A 21,320-nucleotide genomic window follows, 5' to 3' on the forward strand; every position below is an offset into this window, starting at 1 on the left:
ACAACCATAGGTAGGGTACCAACATTTTGCAATTTATCTACAAAATGATGTTTGGGCTTCCCCCCTCAATATTTCATTTTGTGCAGCATATTTTTAAGAAGATAAATGCATCATGGAAAGCCCAGTTGGTGTGTGAGCATTCTGGAGACACACACACTTAAATCTGGTATGAGAGTGGGGAATTGTGGTGTCATTCAGCTCCTACTGCTAGCACTAGGCTTCAGGTCCAGCTTTTTATGTACTGTTGTTCCTATGAAGCATCTTGAAGCAATTTCACAGTCCAGTGAAAACATATATAAAACAAATGCATATATAAAAAGAGTTCCAACAGTTGTATATATAAATAATTGATATCCGATGCAAATACCAAATGCAATAAATGCTGGGAGTGCATTAATTTTAAAACTTTGTACCATCAGGGAACCCTTTCTATTATTTACTCATGTACTTAAAACATCTGTAATTCACCTTTCTTCAGTTAACTCATCAAGGCAACTTGTCTGCTGAGGAATTCCCATATGTGTTGCAGAAGAGCTTGCAAAATATTTTATCGTGATTGCTAATCACACACTTGGGCCAAAGCAGACATGAAACTAAATGCATCACTGGAATTGTCTTTTATCCCCACCCACCCCCAGTTAATAGGTGTTTCTCACCCCCACCCCACTGTCGTCTCACTAAGACTGTAATGTGTTGGGGCGGGATTAACCTTCTCATTTTCCACTGCAGTTTTGATAGGACCCCATTACTAGCCCAGAGAAGGAGAGCTCCTGCTTGGGTCAAGGGTGGAAAGAACTGAAGACCCTTTTGCAGTATACCTGTTAACTACTGTATATGTATTTTGTAAAAAGAGAGCAATTTTAAGTGAGATTAGTGTTGTGTCCAGTTTAGCCCTCTGTTCACACCATGGCTACCAGCTAAGCTTTTGGTCTCATCACCAATAACAGTAATGGTGGGGTAGCTCTCTTTCAAGGAGACTTGTGTGCCATTTTTACTACCTCACTGAGGAACTCCCAAGAGACCTGTTGAGCTGCCTCGAGTCCATGTTGTTACAGAACAAGGGTGCCTAACCAAATAGCTTCATTCATTCTTGGTCTAAACCCTGGATCCAGCAAGTGTTAGAATTTAATCAAGGCTTGGGGTGTTAAACTGGGTGCCAGACCCCTCTAATCCCTGGATCCTTCAAGTGTTAAAAACTAATCAAGTCAAGCTAGCCTCTTGGTAAGGTGTAAGGAGAACAAAGAAAAGGACTCCTTAAGAAGAAATGCTTCCTTGCATTAAAAACTCTCTGTAAATGGAAAACCAGCACACAGGCAAAGAGTTGGACTAGAACTTTTCATACAGGTGCATCTAAAGAGGGGTTTTGTGGGGTAGGGGGGAGTTTAATGAGGGAGTGTTTAGAAAAGGTATCTCCTCCTAAGCGCCATAGCATGGGTTGCCGGTGCCTGGGGCCGCACAGAGCAGGTGGGTGGGTGGGAGAGAGTAAAACGGATGGAGTATACATGCACATTCAACTGCCTAACGGTGACCGTATCACCCAGCTGCAGAGATAAGAAAAGAAGAGTCGTTTCATTGTCTGGAGAAGTCACTTCCTGATTTGCATGGAGAAGCCATTTTCAATGGACCCCAGCTTACAGAAGCACTCAGCTATGCTGAGGCAGAACTGGCTGCTCAAATTTTGCGCCCCCTAACAATTTTGTGCCCTGGGCAACCACCCCTGTGCCCCCCATGCTACGCCACTGCTTCTCCTCATCTGTATTCAGAAACTGTATAGTCCACTCAATCACCACAGCATCCCATCACGTTGTGTGGCACGTGCAGGCCCAGGCAACCATGACTACCCCTCAAGGTTTGAATTGAAATGCGGCATAGGAGAGGACTGGGGAAACAGCTCTCTGCACTCCATAAGACTAAACTGCCCTGCTCATTATAAGCTCATGACAAAGGACATATTTCTCATTGTATTTAAACAGCCATGACTCCAAGGCCTCTGAATGAGCTTCTGGTTGAATGGGAGTTTATGCCCAGGTATACCATTTGCAACCCATCAGCTATTTAGGACACATTTGTAATCTCTATTTATGCATGAGGGTGATCATCCTCTTTCTAATCATTACCACTCTCATAAAGATTGGCAGAGGAGAGCACAATGCGCTTGCTGCTGGCTTTAGGTAGTTAGTGAAAGTGCCCTTATCTCTTTGGTGCTTAGTAACTGTGCCAGGGTATCTTGGGTTATATGTTATAAATAGAGAGAAGGCCCGCTAACACTATTGTTTGCTTTTGCTGCTCAGTAGGAGAGTACTTTGGAGGCAACAGTCTTCTGTAAGAGAACAGTCCCCTGGAAGAATCCTCTTATCTGAAGAGCTGTCCGGTCCAAGGCTTATATTAAGATAATGAAACCTAAGAAGGAGAGTGTTGACGTTTCCCATCAGTAGACAGGTATGCATGCCGCTATGGGGAAATGTATTGTATTTCTATTTAAATTATAATAATTATGTCTGAATCTGCATCTATGCATAAAATAAGCACATTCAAATTTTATGCAAATTGTTGTCCTCTTTACAGCAGTCACTAAATATGATGACCCTGATCCAATTAAAGTTAGCTCTGGTTCCCAGAGAGGTAGTAAATCTGTGTCTGGCCAGTGCAACTATTAAGAGTACTGGAGGAAGAATTAAACCAGTTATCTTGACCCATTTCAAATCCAGCTTCCACTCTGCTTTTGGCACTAGGATGGCTTTGGTTCCTCTTGTTGATTACTCGTATCAGGAGATGGTGTGCCTGTTTATTCTCCTTGATATCTCAGTGGCTTTTGATACTATTAACCATGCTATCCTCCTGGCTCAGAAGATTGGGGTTGGAGCCATGGTGATACAGTGGTTCTGCTCCTACCTTCTCTAGAGAAGAGCATTGGGTGACGAAGGCTCAGTACCATGGCAGTTGTACCAAGGGCTGCAAATGCCCCACCTTGTCCCCAGTGCTTCTTAACATCCATATGAAGCTGTTGAGTGCTGTCACCAATAGATTTGGGTTTTGGTGTCATCATTATGTGGATGACACTGGGCTCACTCACTCTATATGCCATCTGGACCCAGTGAAGCTGGATTGGTGCTGTATCAGTGCCTTAAAGTGGCAATGGGCTGGATGAGAGCCAAAAAACTGAATCAGAATATGTTGTTGTAGGTCTTAGGTCAAGGAAGGTCTTGGTGGATATTTAGGAAGTGCCAAATACGTTCCTAAGCCACTCCAGGCTGAATCCTTTGCCAACACTTGTCTACTCCCTGATGTAGTGACCTTGAGCTCAATATAGCACAGAGTGTGTCTGATGGCCCTGAATAGCTTGGAGTTTTGTTAATGGCAGTAGCAGGCTAGCATGCACTTGTGCATTAAGACAAGCAGATAACATGAGAATGCTCCCTTCATCTGCCCCACAATTCTCTTTCAACCTTTCGTGTTTTAGAATCGCTGGTTTGTTTTGAAATTCCGTGACTCCTTATAAGATATTATAGGTATGGGTCACTTTTAATATTCTGAGACACTGTGGTTTAGAACCAACATTAAGTCCTGTGCTTTTTTCCTACATATGATCCAAGTTCTCAATTTTTTATCTCAAGGTCTATCCACTGCAAACAAAGCCCACTGTTTACAGAGGCAACCTGGAAAGTAGCAAAAACCTCACTTCATTAGGGAGCTATGTTATTACTAGCCTTGGTTTTTCCAATCCCATAGCTTTCTTAGCATTTGCCTTTTGGGAATGAGCCCCCCCCCCTTAATAATAAATGTAAACAGCTTTTTATCATGTGTTCACATGTGTTCCTTTCCCTTCTCTTCCAGTGTCTGCTCTCAGGCATCCTCACAATTTACACTGACTTTTCCGGAAACAGGCTGCTTGCCAGAGGACGTGAGAAACTGAGCAGACTTGGCCAGGAGCTCTTATGAAAGAAGAGCGTTTTCTCATGATGGATATGCTGAGAAAGACCTCTTTGCCCCAGAAAGTAACCTAGAGGAAGCAGGGGGCAAGATAAGCAGCTGGAGGTAAAAGATCCCACACAGACCTCTGACTAGCCTCCTGCTCTCAGTTAACTCAGTAGCTGTGCAAAGAAACTAAATTGTGGGAAAGGGAGTGATTCTTGGGTGCTAATCCCCAGACATTCAACTCCCGGGTCTCTTCCTCTTCCTCTTCCTCTTCCTCTTCCTCTTCCTCTTCCTCTTCCTCTTCCTCTCTCTCTCTCTCTCTCTCTCTCTCTCTCTCTCTCTCTCTGTTGCATGTCCCATCACACACATGACTACCTCCTCCTCTCTCCTGCAGTGACATCTAATAGTCCAAAATGTGTAATGCAGTGTCATTGTGCTGAATCATATCATGGAGATTCCACCCAGAGGTGTAGCTCTGGGGAGCAGGGGAGCTGTGTGAGCCTACATTTTGCTCCGGAATTGGCAAGCCCACACATTCAGTGATTGAGCTTGCAGTTGGATGTGGCATGTAAACCAGTCAGTGCTTTAAAAACTGGGATGAGTATTTGACTTTTCAGTGACACTTGCATTGGTATTTTGAATCCTGGCAGCCACTCAAAACTAACAAAGTTTTAGCATCACCAGATCTGTGGCTAAAATGGGAATTTCCAATAATGTTTTTAATGGGGAGATTTAGTAATGAATCTGAGGGGTGGGAGAGAGAAATTGGAATTGCCAAAGGGCATAGGAGTCGCATGACACGTATACACACATCAGAGACAGAGGGAGAGAGGGAGGGCAAGAGGAGGAAATCTTCCCAAAGCAAGCCAAGGCAATTGAAAGCACGCAGGGGTTTTCCATGTATTGACAGTTGCAATCAGACTGAGGATCTAAGGACAGTCCAGCCTGCTAGATGTTGGACAAATGATAAACCGCATGCCCAGCCCTGTGAGGGATGCAGTGCAAGATATGTTCTTGTTTTGTGTCTCTTCCAGCATTCTGTCAAAAGGAATCTTCATCTGTCTAGCCAGACCATCTCTCCTGGGCAAGAAATATACAGGGAGAACAAGTCCTCTCTCTCTGTTCATGGTCACCTCTCTCTCTTCTTCTCCCCTACCTCTTCCTTACTCCTCAGACCAGGATTTAGCATCCAATAAGCTATTATTTGTCCTCAGATGTATGAACACAGAACAGATAACAAATTACAGCATGAGAATAAACTCACAGAGATGTGATCATCTTGATGACTGCAGCAGCAAGTGATGACCAGCATGTGTGAAACAGCCTTTACAAGCCAATCCCCAGGGACAGACCTTTATCATCAGTTCAAATGCAATTCTGTTCTGGGTCATGCTATCCAGCAGTGCCAAGCAAAAAGAGATTTTCTTTCTAGCCCCTTTCTCTGGAATGGACATCCTTTTCACACCTACATTTTACGGAGCATCTAGATGATGCTGTTGTCAGCCTGCTGTATCCCACTAGTTTCTGTGTCATCCTCCCATGTTTTCTTTAGGCCTGATTTGTGGCAATTTTTAGAAATAAAGGGTAATAGCAGCACTGTCCTGTCCAGTGTGGATGGACCTGGCAAAGCACTATTGAGGTTTTTTAAGGATCCTTTGCAGATACCGTCTGCCTGAAAATACAACTCATTTTATTGCTTCCTGTGGAGCGTAGGTGGAGAATAAGTGGTTAACATATTTAAAAATGACCCAGTATCAGTTTCTCTTTCCAAGGTGGGTGAGTGGGGGATTGCTACCAGGGTTTCCTCTCGTTATTGTCATTGCCCTGCACTAGAAATCCTCAGGTGCAGAGTCCTCATACAGCAGTAGCCCTGAGCAGGAGATGGGTGTGCTTCCTGATCCTAAATACCTGGCAGATACATAAAAAGGGGGCCAGCTCTTGCAGCAGTCAGAAGGCAGGGGGTTAATCATGTCTACCTAATCCACACTACCTAACGCTAACAGTTGCTCCAGGCCTATGCTGAGGCAACTTGCTCTTTCTGTCTCAGCTGTGGGATGGCTATTCCAGCTGCAAACCTGCTAAACTCTGCATTAACACCTTGATCCTTGACCAACATCCTGACCTTCTCTTAGTTTCCAGGCTGTTTCCAGAGGCCAACCAATTTCCATCTTGCCTGGGCTTTCACCTCCTCTTCTAGCTGAGGACTGCAATGGACAAGGATAAAATTTCTCTTCTTTTCATTGTTTATACAGTGGTACCTTGGGTTAAGAACTTAATTCGTTCTGGAGGTCCGTTCTTAACCTGAAACTGTTCTTAACCTGAAGCACTACTTTAGCTAATGGGGCTTCCCGCTGCCACCGCACCGCTGCTGCACGATTTCTGTTCTCATCCTGAAGCAAAGTTCTTAACCCAAGGTAATATTTCTGGGTTAGTGGAGTCTGTAACCTGAAGCATCTGTAACCTGAAGCGTATGTAACCTGAAGCGTATGTAACCCAAGGTACCACTGTATAGTGAAATAGCTGCAATATTACAAGATTATTGTAGCTGTTATAAGAACATGAGCGCTATGTGGCCTCCATATAGTTGTAGGATATTTGGCCAGTCACAGTAACAATAACTGATCTTGTTTTTGAAAAGCTGGTTAGCTTTGCCACCAAGACAGGAAATGGATTGAAATACTTGGTTTGCAGATCTCAAAACAGTGTTCACTTCACAGACACCTACAGCTAGGGCAAAAATAGGCTTGCTTTAAAGGAAGACGACCAAGTATAACAGCCCATGGTTATCAGCATATTTTTCCGATACCTCTCTTTTCACAACTGGGTTATTTCTCTGCTTCTCCTTTTCCTTTCTTTGCTACTTTAAGTTAGGAGTATGCTGGAAAATAGTACTGCTTCTCTCCCCCCCCAAAAAAACCATTATCCATCAATTAGTGATAAAAGAAATTGCATTCAAATACGGCATTATAAAAGGGGAGAGAAAATTTCAGAGGAATTCTCATGGGTGGGGTGCAGGGTTTTTGATGCACTTACTTTACTTTTGAGAGGGCTGAGGAGTGTTTGTGAGTACCCTTTCTTTCTTTCTTTCTTTCACTCACTGGCAGACACAATCCGGTGCTCCCACCACTGCCCACCACACTACCCACCCCAGCCCTGTTCAGTTAAGCTGTAGCAGTGCCAGTGTTGGAAGAGCAGATCCATGGCTTTGCCCCACCACACTGGCCATTATGATGTCTCACCAGTGGTCTGTACTCTGCAGTCCTCCCAGATGCCCACACTTCAACCAAGTCCAGGGGGAGGCATAGTGAGGTGTGTCCTCTCATGGGGATTTTTCAGTGCAGGAGCCAGGAAGATGACAGAGTACTGGGGGAACATTTACTGGGACACCCAAACCACCAGCAGCCGCCTCGAAATGATAAACTAAGCTCAAAACCCTGCATCTCATGAAATTCTAAAGTGCTCTGAGAACGAGACAGAAAAATGGAGGCCTCTTTCAAAGAGGGAGAAAGCTTTTGATTAACTGGAGGACAGATATCAGCACAGCTGAAGGTTGCATTTTAAAAGACTGTTTGAATCACACCAGGCTCCTAACATTGTTCCCTAGAATGCTGCCTCATCTTGGTTATGTTCTAAAATAGTGTTTTGAATCATTAGTCTCCAAGGGTTTTCCCCTGGAATGTTGGACTGCCCTGGGAATCTCTGTTGCAATGCCATTTTTTGCATTTTCGGCTTTGGTTGTACCACTGTCACAGACACTTATTGCTGTGATGTCACTATTTTCTGCGCCATAGCTTCCCACTCTGGATTTTTACACGCATTTTTAATGGATATTTGTTTGGTAATCATTTGCAGCTGATTGCATCCCACTGGACCAGCCTACTGCAAGAGAGTGTAGTCATGCAAAATTCAAAATTGGCTATAAGAAGCTACCTTAGACGGAGTCATACTACTGGTTCTCTAACCCTGTGGTTGTAGCTTTCCAAAGCTTCAGGAAATAAGTCCCTCCCCACCTCCAGCTGTCTGGCTACATGAGATTATTTAATCCATCAAAGTATCCTCCTCCCCAAGAGCAATACTCCACTATTTTAGCCGTTTTTCTTTTCTTTGAAATTTCACTCTGTACTGTGCACTAGGGTGTGTAACTCTTGCATTTGAAACACGCAGCAGGGGCATTTGTTCTGCAGCAGGGTCCCACCTTTTCCATTATGTGTGTGTGCTTTGGAAAGGAGGCGTGATATAGAAACAATCCCTGCAGCTAGCTAGAGCAACATACTGCAAGCTCTGAAAGGTAAAAGCTACAGGATATATCCTGTATCAGGAGAAATCTGAACATTCCCAGTGTGATATGTCAGTGAAACAGAACAATATTTTCATGACTAGAGCTGGGATAATTCATTGGTTATAAGTGAGAGAAAGCATGTTGATTATATGGTGTTGGAGATTTTATCTAAAGTTTATATGAAAATTGCAGATTGTGGGTTCCCCACCCCAACATAAATTATATTGTGTAACAACTGAAATAAGTAGCTTTTTCTTACTGAGCAGTGTGGGCGGAGATCTGCAGCCTACATTAGAGACTTGAATGCCCAATTCCCATTCGTTTTAATTAACTTGTTAGGCAGTTTTGAAAAATCTCAAAGCTCATTGTTAAAGCTGGAATTGAAGGGACTGTTGCAGAAAGCCAGACTCGGGTTTCAGGAGGATACCCATTCTCACCAGATGTAACAGCAGATATGAAACTGTGAAACCAGCCAATGCCTCTACGCAGATCCATCCTTATTTCAGACATCAAGATATATTGGTATATCACAATGTTTAGCCAGTGATGGATTGCGATGTTCAAAGCCAAATATCACTCAGCCCTAATGCAAGGGAGGGCAGAGTTAATAATGCCAAACTAGACATATCTTCACCCTATTCTCCTATAAATCAGGGCAGGGGTGTGTGGATCTAATTTTTATAGCTAAAGGGCATGATAGTGAGAAGAACCGAACCTTCCCCTTCCTCTCCAGCGTATGAGCCACTGCATACCAGATATGAACATGTTCTGAGGAGAAAAGTGCTCAGAGTGATGGACAGAGCAATCTAACTCTGGCCAGTGAGCAGTAGGGCCGAACGGAGTGGCAGACCCACCGCTGCATCCAAAGCCCTTCCATCCCATAATGACACACTTTGGGGGGCTTAAGCTGGCTGCTGCCAGAAGGAAGTATCAGCAGTAGCTTTCTGACCAAGCATGCTTTTAACGGGTGCAGAGGGGACCTATGGACACTGAACCCCCACAACCAGCTGAGGGACATCTCCAGTCAATCCTACCCTGCTGCAGCAGTCTGAGTTAGGGAGCAAAGATTGCATCCAAAGTGTGGGAAAGTAAAGCATGGGAGTTGGGGAAGGATCCACTCCCTTTGCCATAATGCCTGTCAGAATTAGCACCCAGGAATTTTCTCCCCACCCTCTACTTTACAAGATCCATGAGCTAACACATATGGCTGCCACTGTCTCATATAGTATGGCCCCTAGATATGCAGAGATCTAACACTACATGAAGACGCTTGCAGAAGAGATGACATGATAAAGGGACCCCTGACCATTAGGGCCAGTCGTGGCCGACTCTGGGGTTGCGGTGCTCATCTCGCTTTACTGGCCGAGGGAGCCAGCGTACACCTTCCGGGTCATGTGGCCAGCATGACTAAGCCGCTTCTGGCGAACCAGAGCAGCGCACGGAAATAGCCATCTCCAAATATGATGGGAGTTATAGTCCAACATCTGGGGACCCAACGTTGAGAAGGTCTGCTCCAGAGAGCAGGACCCAATCCAGTGAGTTCAAATTACAAGAAAGGAGGTTTGAACTAAACATTGGGAAGAACATCCGAAAAGTACAATTTGCTTGACAGTGGAAGACACACTTGCCTCGGAAGGTGGTGGTGGAGACTCTTTGGTTAGGGTTGTTTTTAAAGCAGAGGCTGCTTGGTGACCTACCAAGGATGCTATAGCAGTGGAGACTGGACCACGTCACATGAGAGGTCACTTCCAACACTCATGTTTCTTTTGGGGTGTGCAAGGCCTTTGAAGATGCACAAGTGAGATGCACAGTTTTTGCCACTTGGAGATGTTGCCAGCATGGTACATAATACAAAATAAATGTCAAACTTATTTTCTTGCTTTATATTCACATAACAAGAGTTGATCTAAGGAAAAGCCAATTGAAGACTCTCCTGTGAAAATCATCCAGGTGTACAACCCAGGATACATCTTAAGCAGTGCTTTTTTTCTGGGGGGACGCAGGGGGACGCATACTCCTAAACATTTTGTGAATCTAAGTTTGACCTCATTGAGGGGCAGTATTTCAATATGAGTAGGGAAATGAGAGTGCCCTAAATACTTTTTTAGAAAAAAAGCACTGCTCTTAAGAGAACTGGATCCCACTCCCACTGGAGGCCTGTTACAAAGCAGTTAACAAGTAAACCTTGTCATTAAATAATTAGTAAATTGGTAAGGTTGGAGGGCAAATAATAGATTCCAGGAGGAATGCAATTCTACTCACATTTATGGGACAGAAGGACATCAAAAGAATCTGCCCATCTTGTAGCTTCTTCTGTTGATAATCTCCTGTGACAAAGTAGGGGGCAGTTAGGGTCAGTGAGCATTGCTGCAAGTGAGAAATGGGGATTGAGGAGTGTATACCAAGGCAGCCCAAAACCTGGCAGAATTTGCAATATTATATGGCCTAAACAACTTGTGCAAAATTACAGAGCAGCTAATTTTCTGTTCTGTATCACCTTCTTTGTACAGGCATTAGAATTCTTTTAAAAAGTATGTTGAATGTTGGAAAAGATTGGTGAATGTTGGAATAGATTGGAATAGATTGGACAAAATACAGATATCTTAGACCAGAAGTCCTTCCTCCTGGTGGGGTAACTGTGCTGGTGGTGCACTCCCCTACTCCAGGTAACTTGTAGTTAAGTATGCGAGTAGGCATTCTTGTGAATAAGACTGCTTTTGTTAAAAATACTTTAAAAAGGCAGGTGGATCAAATCAGGACCACAGTAATAGGGTAAAGGGTAAGCCCACCCACTGTTTTCTTAATGGAAAATTCCTCCGGTCTGTTGTTTGCCCCATTAAGGAAAACCTACGTGTCCCATGGGGAAAGTAGCAGCTGGGGTAGGGAGATTTTAATCCTAAAAACAGCATAGGGAGAAAACTTAGTCTCCCTCCTCAGCACTATAATTCTGATCTGCTCTTGGTAAAGCAAGACTGCAATTAATATTGGGGTTTTTTATGTGGGAGGTTCTAATGCTGACTGTCCCATGTCACATCCAGGTTGTTCTTTACAGAAGCCCCCAAACCACCTCTCTGCATGCCCAGACTGCTCCTCTTCCTGCTCCCAGCCAGTTACTGCCCTTTCCCCCGTCTCCGGCAGCGTTCCTTACTCTGTCCAGCCAGGCTGACTTCTAACTGGCCTGACTCCAGCATCCTTCTACCATGGCTTGTGCTTCTGGAGCAAGCCTCACCAGCCATTGTGGTATGGCGCTTCCAGCAGAGCATACCGAACATCTGGCAGTGTGCGGAGAGAAGGACATTCTGTGCAAGCATGCTTAGAGGCACATGCATAAAGAAATGCAAAATGTGAGTGGAGATATACGGATGCAAAGGAGGTTGAGGCTCTGGACAACTGCCACCTTCTTTTGAAGGAGGTTTCCAGAGTCCACTTCAAATTAAGCACTACACTGTTTGCATCTCATTTATACTGTTTCGCAGCTGTACACGGCTCACTTCTAATAGAGAACATTCTAACCGAGGCACATCCCAATTCATGGGTAGGTAAACTAAGGCCCGGGGGCCAAATCCGGCCCAATCGCCCACGGAATCATCATGTTTTTACATGAGTAGAATGTGTCCTTTTATTTAAAATGCATCTTTGGGTTATTTGTGGGGCATATTCATTTCCCCCCCAAAAATATAGTCCGGTCCCTGACAAGGTTTGAGGGACAGTGGACCGGCCCCCTGCTGAAAAAGTTTGCTGACCCCTGTCCTAATTACAGTATTTCATAAAAGGGTTTCTATTATTGTTGAATGGATTTAAGTTGGTTCTGGCAGAAGAAGGCAATCCATGAAGATTCAGGCTCACTCACTCCTTCGGCACAAAACCTGTACAATCCATTTTCTTACAGGTTTGAAATCCATGCTGCCAGGTGCAGAAATTGAGAACGGAAGGATTTATAAAATCACCGCAAAGGAAAGGGGAGAACAACACAGAAAAGGAAGAAGGTGGATTGCCTCACCACTACTCACTTTAAAGCCCGGTTGGGTTTGTCTGGAAGGATAGCCGTGAAGTCGCTGCACGAGTCTGATTTGTGAGACAGACATCCTAGGCGAGTCCTCATCCCTCTGTTTCTGCAGTCAGTCATACAAGGCAGGGGAGCAAATGGGAGAAAAGGAGAAGGGATAACAATTAGCAACCCAGCAGGATCAGACCCTGGGTCCACCTGACTCAACATCCTCTTTCAAGCTTTGGCCAGCAAGATGCTACCCAGAGAGCCAGGGTGGTGCAATGGAGGGGTCTCCAACCTTTGGGGGCCATGGGGCACATTTGGAACTTCAAGAGACTTCCATGAGCGCCAGTCACAAAATGGCAACCGTAGGAGAAAGGCAGAGTGGCTGCCACAAAAGTGCAGAGAGCGGGGAAAGATAGGGCCACAAAGTGATGCAGGCACCTACATCACTTCCACCACATTTGCTCACAGAGAGAAGCCATTTGCACCTTTCCTCTGTTCAGAACAGATGAGAGAGTAGGCATCCGACCTGAAATGTGGGCCTGTTTAGGAGGGGTCTTCATTGTCAGGAAGGTGGAGCCAGTGCAAAGAGGAAAAGTGAACAGCCTCTCATGCATGGTGGATTTTGGAGGGGATATTTACTGAGCCCTTTCACAGGCACCAGAGGACATGCTAGCGAATGTGCTGGTGCCCACAGGCACTATGCTGGGAATCCCTTGAGCATCATAACAAAAATAAGGTCAAAGGAATTTCAGACTGAATGCACGCCTCTCTAATCTTTGCGATTCCAGAGATGACCTTGAAGGGGGCACAGTTCAACACAGAATACCAGAAAATAGAGAGCTAATTTGCATTTATGCCTATTTTCAACAAATTAAGAGCTAATTAGAACTTATTAAAACTGACTTTTTTTTAACTTTCCAAGACTATAGGAGTGATCTCCCTTTTGTAAAGATGATGAATAAACAATTTTGCTTTTTTATTTTATTTTTTAGTACAGGCCTTTTGAAGTTTATTATTGCAAAAGTTTACTGGATGTACAACCATTAGGTCATTTCATGCCTGTGAATGTAGAGGCAAGCTCCAGTTTTCTACTGAAAGCCAAACTGGATGTGTGCATGTTTATAAAACACGCACTTGCCCATTTACCTATAGCACCGCTGGATTTGGGGTGTGCAGGCAGTTCCCCTGCCCAGGGCGCTGAGCCAAGGGGGTACAAAATTGAGAAGATCCATTTGTATCTACAACAAGTGGGCGTTGGTTGTCAGCTGCTTTGGGCACAGGGTCACTGTGGGAAAGCTTCATGTAAATAAACACAGTCAAGAAGGAGAATCATCTTGGCCAGTAAGTCCTCATTCCTTTCTAAGGGCTCGCTAAGAAAACAGCTTGAAAGCCACTGCACTAACGCCATACTGATTCTCAAACTCCAAAATCTTAATGGAAATTCACCTTGCACTCTTAACCCTCCCCTGAGCCTCAGAGGAATTTGCTTCTGTTAACTTCACTGTGAAACAGCCTGCAAGAGCTTTTCATGACTGCACAGTTAAATATAAAATAACCTTTCTCGGTGCCATATGGGAGGCCTCTGCAGAAAGCTTTGGCACTGTCTCCAAGATAATTTCACTGTGCCCACTTCTCCCTTCTGTTATAAACACTCTTGCATGATTTCTATTTATTGAACATTTTAAATGTAATTTTAGAGCAAATCTAAATGTTAGCTGATTAAAATGATTATCTGCTTGGCACCGTGCAGCCTGCCCCAGAGCATTTAGCTCCAGTTGAAAAACAGGTGACGCTTTAGCACACCCTAGCCTATGATGGAGGGAAAGAAACACCTGTGTTTTACAATATGTGACCCAAGTGAATGAGCAATGCAATCTGAGCCCACTTTCCCACTAAAGAATTTTGAAATAGTAATTAAAAAGAATTTGTTTCTCATCAGCCACAAAAGCATATTTTTAGAGTTCTTAACTAATTGAATAATATTTAGTTTACTGAACTAACAGTGCACAAACCAGTAACAAATCAAAATGGTAGTTTTCAATTTGCTGTCTAACCCAACTGACCTCTCTGTACTTCCCAACAAATCGTCTAGGTTATTCAATATTTTGCTGTCATACGCAGATGGCTATATTGATCCTATACTACTTTAGTTTGATATTGCTGTGTGCTCATTTCTTTTGAGTATATAATTTTAAAGATTCAGAAAAAGAATGTTTGTTATTTGCCTTTTAATTAACAACATTAAAATATATTTGCATATTAGCAATGTGTAGAGTATACAACATGTAGGGGATAAAATAACTAATACTCAAACAAACACTACCGATTCTTGACAGCAGGCGTTCCATTGTTATTTCCGTTCCCTACTACTGAAATAACAGCCTCCCAAAATAAATAAAAAAAATCCTTAATTCCAGTCGCCACAAACTAAAACCTGCCTTTCCCAATGGAAACTGTATTTCCAGTCAGCCAAACCTTCAGTGGATTAATCTGCTGATTAACCACTGATTAAAGTGTGCAGTCCTTTTCTGCATATCAGTATACTCGGTCTGACCCTTTCATGTGAATTCATAGCGTCCTGCAAAATAACACAGACATTTAGTGGCAATCATGAAAGTAATGAGAGCCATTGCTAGCCAAGTAGGCAGGTAAGCTGAATAATTGTTGCCGGCTTAATGCATCCTGTTCCCTTTAGCAAGAAAGTAGCATACAGAGTTCCCCCTACGTGGTATCCCCACAACAACCCTGGGAGGGAGGCTAGGCTGAGAGATGGTAACTACACAGCAGACTTCATGGCCAAGACAGGATTTGAACCTGTGTCTCCCTTCCCAGTCATGGTCTGGAACTTTAGCCATTACCCCTCCTTTATAAGAAGAAACGCTGCAAGGTTCCCTAATACAAATAAGACACCTGTGGCCAAAAGGCCAACTGGCACCAAGGTACAGTCATGCAAGCACAATGAGTACAAATGGCCAGCTTATGTTATGAGGACCTGGTAGTTTTTCTCCACACCTGGGCTTGTTTCACAATTGGAGATGCTTTGGGTATCTTCTGCCCAGAGCTCCTCAACCACCGCCCTTCCTCACAAGGCCCATTCTAGCAAGCACTGTGAAAATCTCACAGATCTCTCTCAGTTGAGGCACATGACATGTATCTCTGCAGTGCTGCTTAAACTCCTCGGGTGTCTGAGAGAAAGGCAGTGACGATGCACAGCAGACAGGGAGACTGCGACAAAACAGAGCTTGTGTGGGACCTTATGGTGGAAGGAGCATGGCTGGCAATGGCCAAGATGGGGGAAAGGCAGGGAAAACGTGGGGAGCCAAAGGGGGGAGGGAGGACAAAGCAGGGGGAGATGAGCTTGACATGCTTCCGTTCAGAATTATCTGGAAATAAGGCTATCCCATTTTACCAGCAGCATAAAATGGTAGAGCCCAAAGGTGGCAGAATGGGGTGGTGCTGGTCATATTCTTTAAAAAGTAGTAAGGTGGCACATCAATGAGAAGATAGATCAGATCTCTCTCTGGCTGGGGGGAGAAACTTTCAAGAGAGGTTATTTCTTTGTGGCATCCGAAGTGTTGCACCGCAGGCCATCTCCGTTTGTTAATTCCTTCCCCAACTGACTTGTGAGAGTGGCAAACACAGTTTCCAGGAGGCAATACTTCAGGGGAAAAAGAGAAACCATGCTGGGTTCTGATACTGCAAATTGTAGTGTTTTTTTGCAAAAGGAGGGCAACTGTCCTCAACACAGCAAACTCTCTCACCTCCTGGAAGCAACAGCTGACCTTCCTTGTAGCTTTTCAGAACACAGAATTGGTAAGAAGCCTAGCAAGCTGTTATCCCTTCCCCTGAGCATGGGTGAAGCCAGGATTATTGTTAGGAGGGGCAGGCCTTTTGCTAGGGGAGGGCAGAACCTCAGTTTGCTATGTATTTTTATTGATTTAGGGGGCAGCTGCGCCTTCCTGCCCCCCCCGGCTACGCCCATGCCCCTGGGTGGCCCATGGAGGAGACGCTGAGGGGTTGCAGTGCAATGTTGTTCAGCAAGCAAGGCAGTCTCAGCTCAGGACTGAACTGGATAAGGAGTTGGTTAGAGCATGGTACTGATAACACCAAGGTTGCAGGTTTCAGCCCCTCCAGGAGGTTGGACTAGATGGCCCTCAAGGTCCCTCCCATCTCCACAATTCTATGATTCTATGCCCTTGCTACTCCTTCACATCAAGGTGAGGTTGCTGGGCAGGAACATGGAGAAGCTGGCTGGCATTTGAACTGGCCTGAGAATGAAATAACAGGAGGACTTGATGCCACATGAATGGATTCAGGTCCTTTAACAGCCTCAGTTGTTCACATGCATGCAGTGAGGAATCTGCCAGCAAGTCCCCCACCTCCTGGGGCCTTGATGCAGAACACTCACAAGTTCAAGGGGAAAGAGAGTGGAGCAAGAGTAGCAGGCCAATGCTAAATAGAGACCACCTGCCAGTTCGCCCCTGAAAATACTCCCCTTCAGTTCACATATGACTTTTACAACACGCCTCCTTTTACGTATTCAGTGGTCTTTGTTTGCCTGATCTTGAATAAGGATTATGAGCCCTTGTGTTCTGATTCAATACATGATATCCAATCACTGAATATTTCAGTATTTGGGTCACTGCCATTGGCCCTTAAACTCTGAGTTATGATTCGCAGCTTGGAAGTTTAGACAGCCAATCACGTTGAGAGTGGGAGTGGCCCAGCTGCTTTACCCCTGTTGTCCAGTTCTGTTAGTTCCAGTGCTTTTTTTCTGGGGGGGATGCAGAGGTACGCACACCCCTAAACATTTTGTGAATCTTTGTACTTTTGTCCATTTACTGTATTTATTTTCCCTGATTTGAACTATAAAATCGTGATTTTCTTGAGTCAAAATGAGAGTACCCCTAAACATATATTTTTTTTAGGAAAAAAGCACTGGTTAGTTCAATAAAGGTTCTTGCTGTTATCACTGTGTTTTGCTTCATGGGAACCACCTACACTTCAGCTCCCCTGTAGCATCTTGTTTTGTCTTAAGAGAACGAGGCTGGAAGTTTCCAATTCAAATCTTGCCTCACGCAAACTTCTTAGTGCAGCACCACACTTCTCTACATAAGAAAACGAGAGAGTTGCAAGGAGGAGAGTCTCGGCCAGACACCTAGCACAGAGCACCTTAATGTTTTATATTTGTGTGGAAGTGAGAATTTTATCAAGCACAGATTTTCACCTCCTTCAATTTAAAGCCCTGTGGGTGGTTGCCCCACACAGGGCACTGAGCTGAGAGGGTACAAAACTGAGAAGATCCGTTTGGAGACGCCAAATGTTGGCCTTGCTCCAGGCACTATACAGTGGTACCTCGTGTTAAGTACTTAATTCGTTCCAGAGGTCCGTTCTTAACCTGAAACTGTTCTTAACCTGAAGCACCACTTTAGCTAATGGGGCCTGCTGCTGCTGCTGCTGCTGCGCCACCGGAGCACGATTTCTGTTCTCATCCTGAAGCAAAGTTCTTAACCTGAAGCACTATTTCTGGGTTAGCGGAGTCTGTAACCTGAAGCGTATGTAACCTGAAGCGTATGTAACCCAAGGTACCACTGTATTACCAAAGATTACCAAGGCCCACCCCTGTTTGCACCAAAGTGCTCAAGAGGAGAACATTGGGCACCTGTCAGGGATTGGAAATCTGCTCCACATGTTACTGGGCTCCAATTCCTATCAGCCCCAGCCAGCATGATCAGCGTTGATGAGACCTGAAGTCCCATGGACCAAAAAAACCCAATTAAGAGTTAGGTTCATGCTACAGGTTGGAGTTAAAGAGGAGCCCACATTCTGAAGGCAACTGCATCTGTGGTCATAAATAAGCCTTGTCTATCTCTCTGCCTCAGCCTCCTATCTGCAGTTTGGGGGTTAATGGAAAGGAGAGGTGATGTTAAGGGCCAAGAGTAAGAAACAGGAAGACACCGGCTCAGGTGTCATCTCTGCCGCAAACTCTTTCAGTGGCCTTAGGCAAGTCGCTCTTCTCTCAGCCTTTGCATTTCATAACATGGATGTAATATCCGCCCATCTTACAGGGCTGGTGTCCTTAGGACCTTTGGAATGATGTATACAAAGCACTGTGTAGCCTTGAAATGTGTGACTTAAATGCTAAGGGTTGATACTGGCAGAGGAACATGGAGCAAATGGAGTGGGACACCTGTGTATGAATGAATGATATTTGTTAGCTGCTTTTCTTACAAAATAACCCAAAGAGACATTACAACCAGTTAATAATAACAGTGAAAACCTAAAAACACAACTAGACAAATAAAAGGCAGGATTGCATGTCTCACTGCATTAAAAGATGCCACAATGCCACCTTTCAAATAAAGGCCCAAAAGCCAAGGCCTTGTGCCCAAAACTGGATAAAGGTGGTGCTGGTTGTGCCTCCCTGGGGAGAGCATTCCATAAGCATGGGGCCAACACTGAAAAGGCCCATTCTCAAGTTGCCTTCCTCCAAACCTCCCACATTGTTTTGCATGGCAAGGCAGTGGAGGTTTCGGATCAGAATTGTCCTTCTAGAGGGGCTGCCTTTGCAGGTTGACAGGCCCCATCTGGCCCTCACTTCCTTCTACAGCACCTGCAGAAACCTCCTTCTTGGCCATTGGACCCACTCTTGGTCTTGTCCACTCAATCCGCCAGATCCTGTCTTCGGATGCAGGAGAAGTCCTTAATTCACTGAGGGTTTGAGACCCATTGGCTACCCTCACCTGTGGCTACTGTCACCTGCTGACAGCTTCTAGGAGCCACAGGTGAGAGGTGAGTGCAGAGTGAGAATCAAAGGTGGACAAATTACCCCAGAAGGAGCATGTCATGCACCCCACCAGAGGTACTATCCCTCCCCTAACACCCCATGGAAACTAATAGAGACTGGGAAAATGGATGCAGTTATTAGGTAGATCTTACTTGGCACTGCACAAGTGGAATCATCTGCAAAACAACTCTCCTTTTGTGCTTCAGCAGGAAGGATAAACATAAAGCAGATAGAAAAGACTGACAGTGCAGAGGCAAGGAGATGGGCCTGAAGGTCTTCAGAAATCCAAAGTAGGTAAGCAGGGACCAATCCCAGCATGCACTTAAAAATCTGATTATGTACACACACACACACACACACACAGCCTCTTCTCTTCTAACTAATGGAGGAGGGATTGCATTAAATGCCAGCAAGTGCATTCATTTTAATCCTTATCCCAACCGTCTGCCTTGTGCTGTATTTTTGCTGAAATCAACCCCTGTAATTCCCTAAGCCCTTTTGAATTTCCTCATTAGCGCACTCTCAGCCCGCCCACCCCATTGCCACATGAGGCTGCAGCACGTGAGGATGCATGCTTTCCCTGGATTCCCCTGGCTAGAGCTGCCCATGTGAGAAACTGGGTCCTCTCTTCCTCCCTGTCTTTGCGCATGCACAGGCCTCTGTGGCAGACCAATAATTTGACCTTCCCTGTGCTGCAAAATCTTGGGACAGGGTGGTGGGCGGAGAATACAGCAGCTTTCAGACAACCATAAACCTGCAAGCGCACCAAAGTTTTGTCCTGGTGTTATCTGACCTCATTTTGGGTGCATCTGGCCCACTCCCCTCCACAGTCTGTCTCCATCCTATCTGCCAAGGCACCTCCTGTCCATCAGGGCACAGGTGAAACAGCTCCAGGGTTTGTTTTAAATTCCTTCCCCTCCTCCTGGATTCCAAAGGGTTTTAGTCTATTCATGATTTCACAGTAACAGGCAAAAGCATTTGCGGCAAAGTCTCCCATCTGTCCCATTCCACCGCTATTCTTAACAACAACAGGGATGGCACAAAGGGTGGTTGTTGTTGTTTTATAAAAAGAGGTTGTTTATTTTGTAGGGAAAACCACCTGGGTGGTCCCATCTATTAGGCATTTGCTTTCCCCTGCGAAGGAATCTCCTTTTCCCTTTGCAATAAAGGGAGCAGGTGCAAAGGCAACTCTTTCAAGTGCAGCCAGGCGCAGATGTTGAGGTCTCGGATGGGGGAAGGGGTGGGGGAAGTCTCCCCATTATGTGACACCCAACTTGGAGAAGAGGTTATTGCACCATCACCAAAGGCATCATTTAATATATTTGGATGGGGGAAACTATGGGGGAAACAACAGCAAAGGACAAAACGGAAGAACAGAAATGTCTGTCTAAAAAAGGTGGTGAAGGGGGGAATGACAGTAAGAATGCCCATCAAATACAAACATTCAGGAGAGAGCAGACACATTCAACATGGATCGTGCACCCAGACAGACAACCCTAGAGACCAAGCAAAGATACTCACTGCCTTTGCCCTGTCCTCGTGCTCTGGAGGTCTTTGCCAATTGTGTGGTCAGAGAGGCTCTATGGAGAGAAGAGAGCAATCTCTTAAGCTGGGAGCAAAACCCACAGACAGCGACACACCTCCCTGCCTCCCCCTCCCCCTATTTCCCTAAGCAACGGTTCTGCTGAAACCTCTCTGCATATCACATCCAGTAAACACTAAAGCAGCCTAACTGAGCAGGCTTGAGGTTTGGCTAGCACTGCAGAGCTGCTCACAACATTTCCATTGGTAGGATTTGAGAAGTGCCCACCTGATCGGAGCATTTCGAAGCATCCTCCTTCATCCCGCTCCTCCTTGTTAACCTGATGGCATTCAAATCCCTTTGCTTCTACTAAATTAAAGTAATCCACCACTCAGGGTACGCAGTAAATGTCTGATAAAACGTTTGCTGGGAGGATTCAGATGGGAGTCCGGTCCCCCCCGTAAACATCCATTTGGTCCTTGCTTCAGCAGTTAGAACAAAGCACTAGCCTGTATTTAAATAAGTATTTAAATAAGTCCTTGGTGGGTTTAGGATAGGATGGTAAATCCATGGAGGTTTCTGTGCAAGGCAGCTGGTGGAGTGGGGTTGAGGAAAATAACATCAGCGAGTTTCATTAAAGAGCGCCAGTGCCAGTGAAGTCAAATTGCATCTATTAAACAGCAAGGCGGGTTTCTTATTGGGAGCACTCGTGTGATAAATACACAGCCATTTTTTAAAAATAAAAAATGTGATTCAGAGTCAACTAAATAGAAATGTGTGAGTTCCCCCTCAGTTCATCAGCCTGGGTGTGATCTCACACTTT

The 21,320-nt window shown here is 44.9% G+C and overlaps 1 protein-coding gene and 2 long non-coding RNA genes across 13 annotated transcripts in view; 1 reads left to right on the plus strand and 2 right to left on the minus strand.

Annotated features, from left to right (window-relative positions):
* Positions 1–21,320, minus strand: part of LOC308480672 — a 124,356-nt gene that overhangs the window by 4,889 nt on the left and 98,147 nt on the right. The window lies entirely within an intron of this gene.
* RGS8 (regulator of G protein signaling 8) overlaps positions 1–21,320 on the minus strand; it is an 84,596-nt gene that overhangs the window by 4,889 nt on the left and 58,387 nt on the right. For 4 of the 9 annotated variants that reach the window (XM_081012299.1, XM_081012298.1, XM_081012300.1 and 1 more), the window contains exons 2-4: positions 20,497–20,555; positions 12,205–12,306; positions 10,457–10,521 (exon numbers count right to left, since the gene is read on the minus strand). In XM_081012299.1, coding sequence (XP_080868425.1) covers positions 10,457–10,521; positions 12,205–12,306; positions 20,497–20,555 — 226 coding nt within the window. Of the gene's footprint in view, positions 1–10,456; positions 10,522–12,204; positions 12,335–20,496; positions 20,556–20,785; positions 21,132–21,320 lie in introns of those variants that run through there. The other 5 variants (XM_081012303.1, XM_081012304.1, XM_081012296.1 and 2 more) reach the window with 5 other exon arrangements.
* Positions 1,507–12,198, plus strand: LOC308480664. Of its 3 annotated transcripts, none has more exons than XR_013988203.1 (4): positions 1,507–1,657; positions 2,292–2,439; positions 10,705–10,860; positions 12,084–12,198. It is a non-coding gene; the product is annotated as an uncharacterized lncRNA (long non-coding RNA). The 3 variants fall into 3 exon arrangements; XR_013988204.1 differs by lacking the exons at positions 10,705–10,860; positions 12,084–12,198 and adding exons at positions 3,885–4,035; positions 6,048–8,649; XR_013988205.1 differs by lacking the exons at positions 10,705–10,860; positions 12,084–12,198 and adding exons at positions 3,885–4,035; positions 6,048–8,649 and having other exon boundaries at positions 2,295–2,439.

Source organism: Podarcis pityusensis (assembly GCF_964106645.2).
Source record: "Podarcis pityusensis genome assembly, chromosome: 6".
Lineage (NCBI taxonomy): Eukaryota > Metazoa > Chordata > Lepidosauria > Squamata > Lacertidae > Podarcis > Podarcis pityusensis.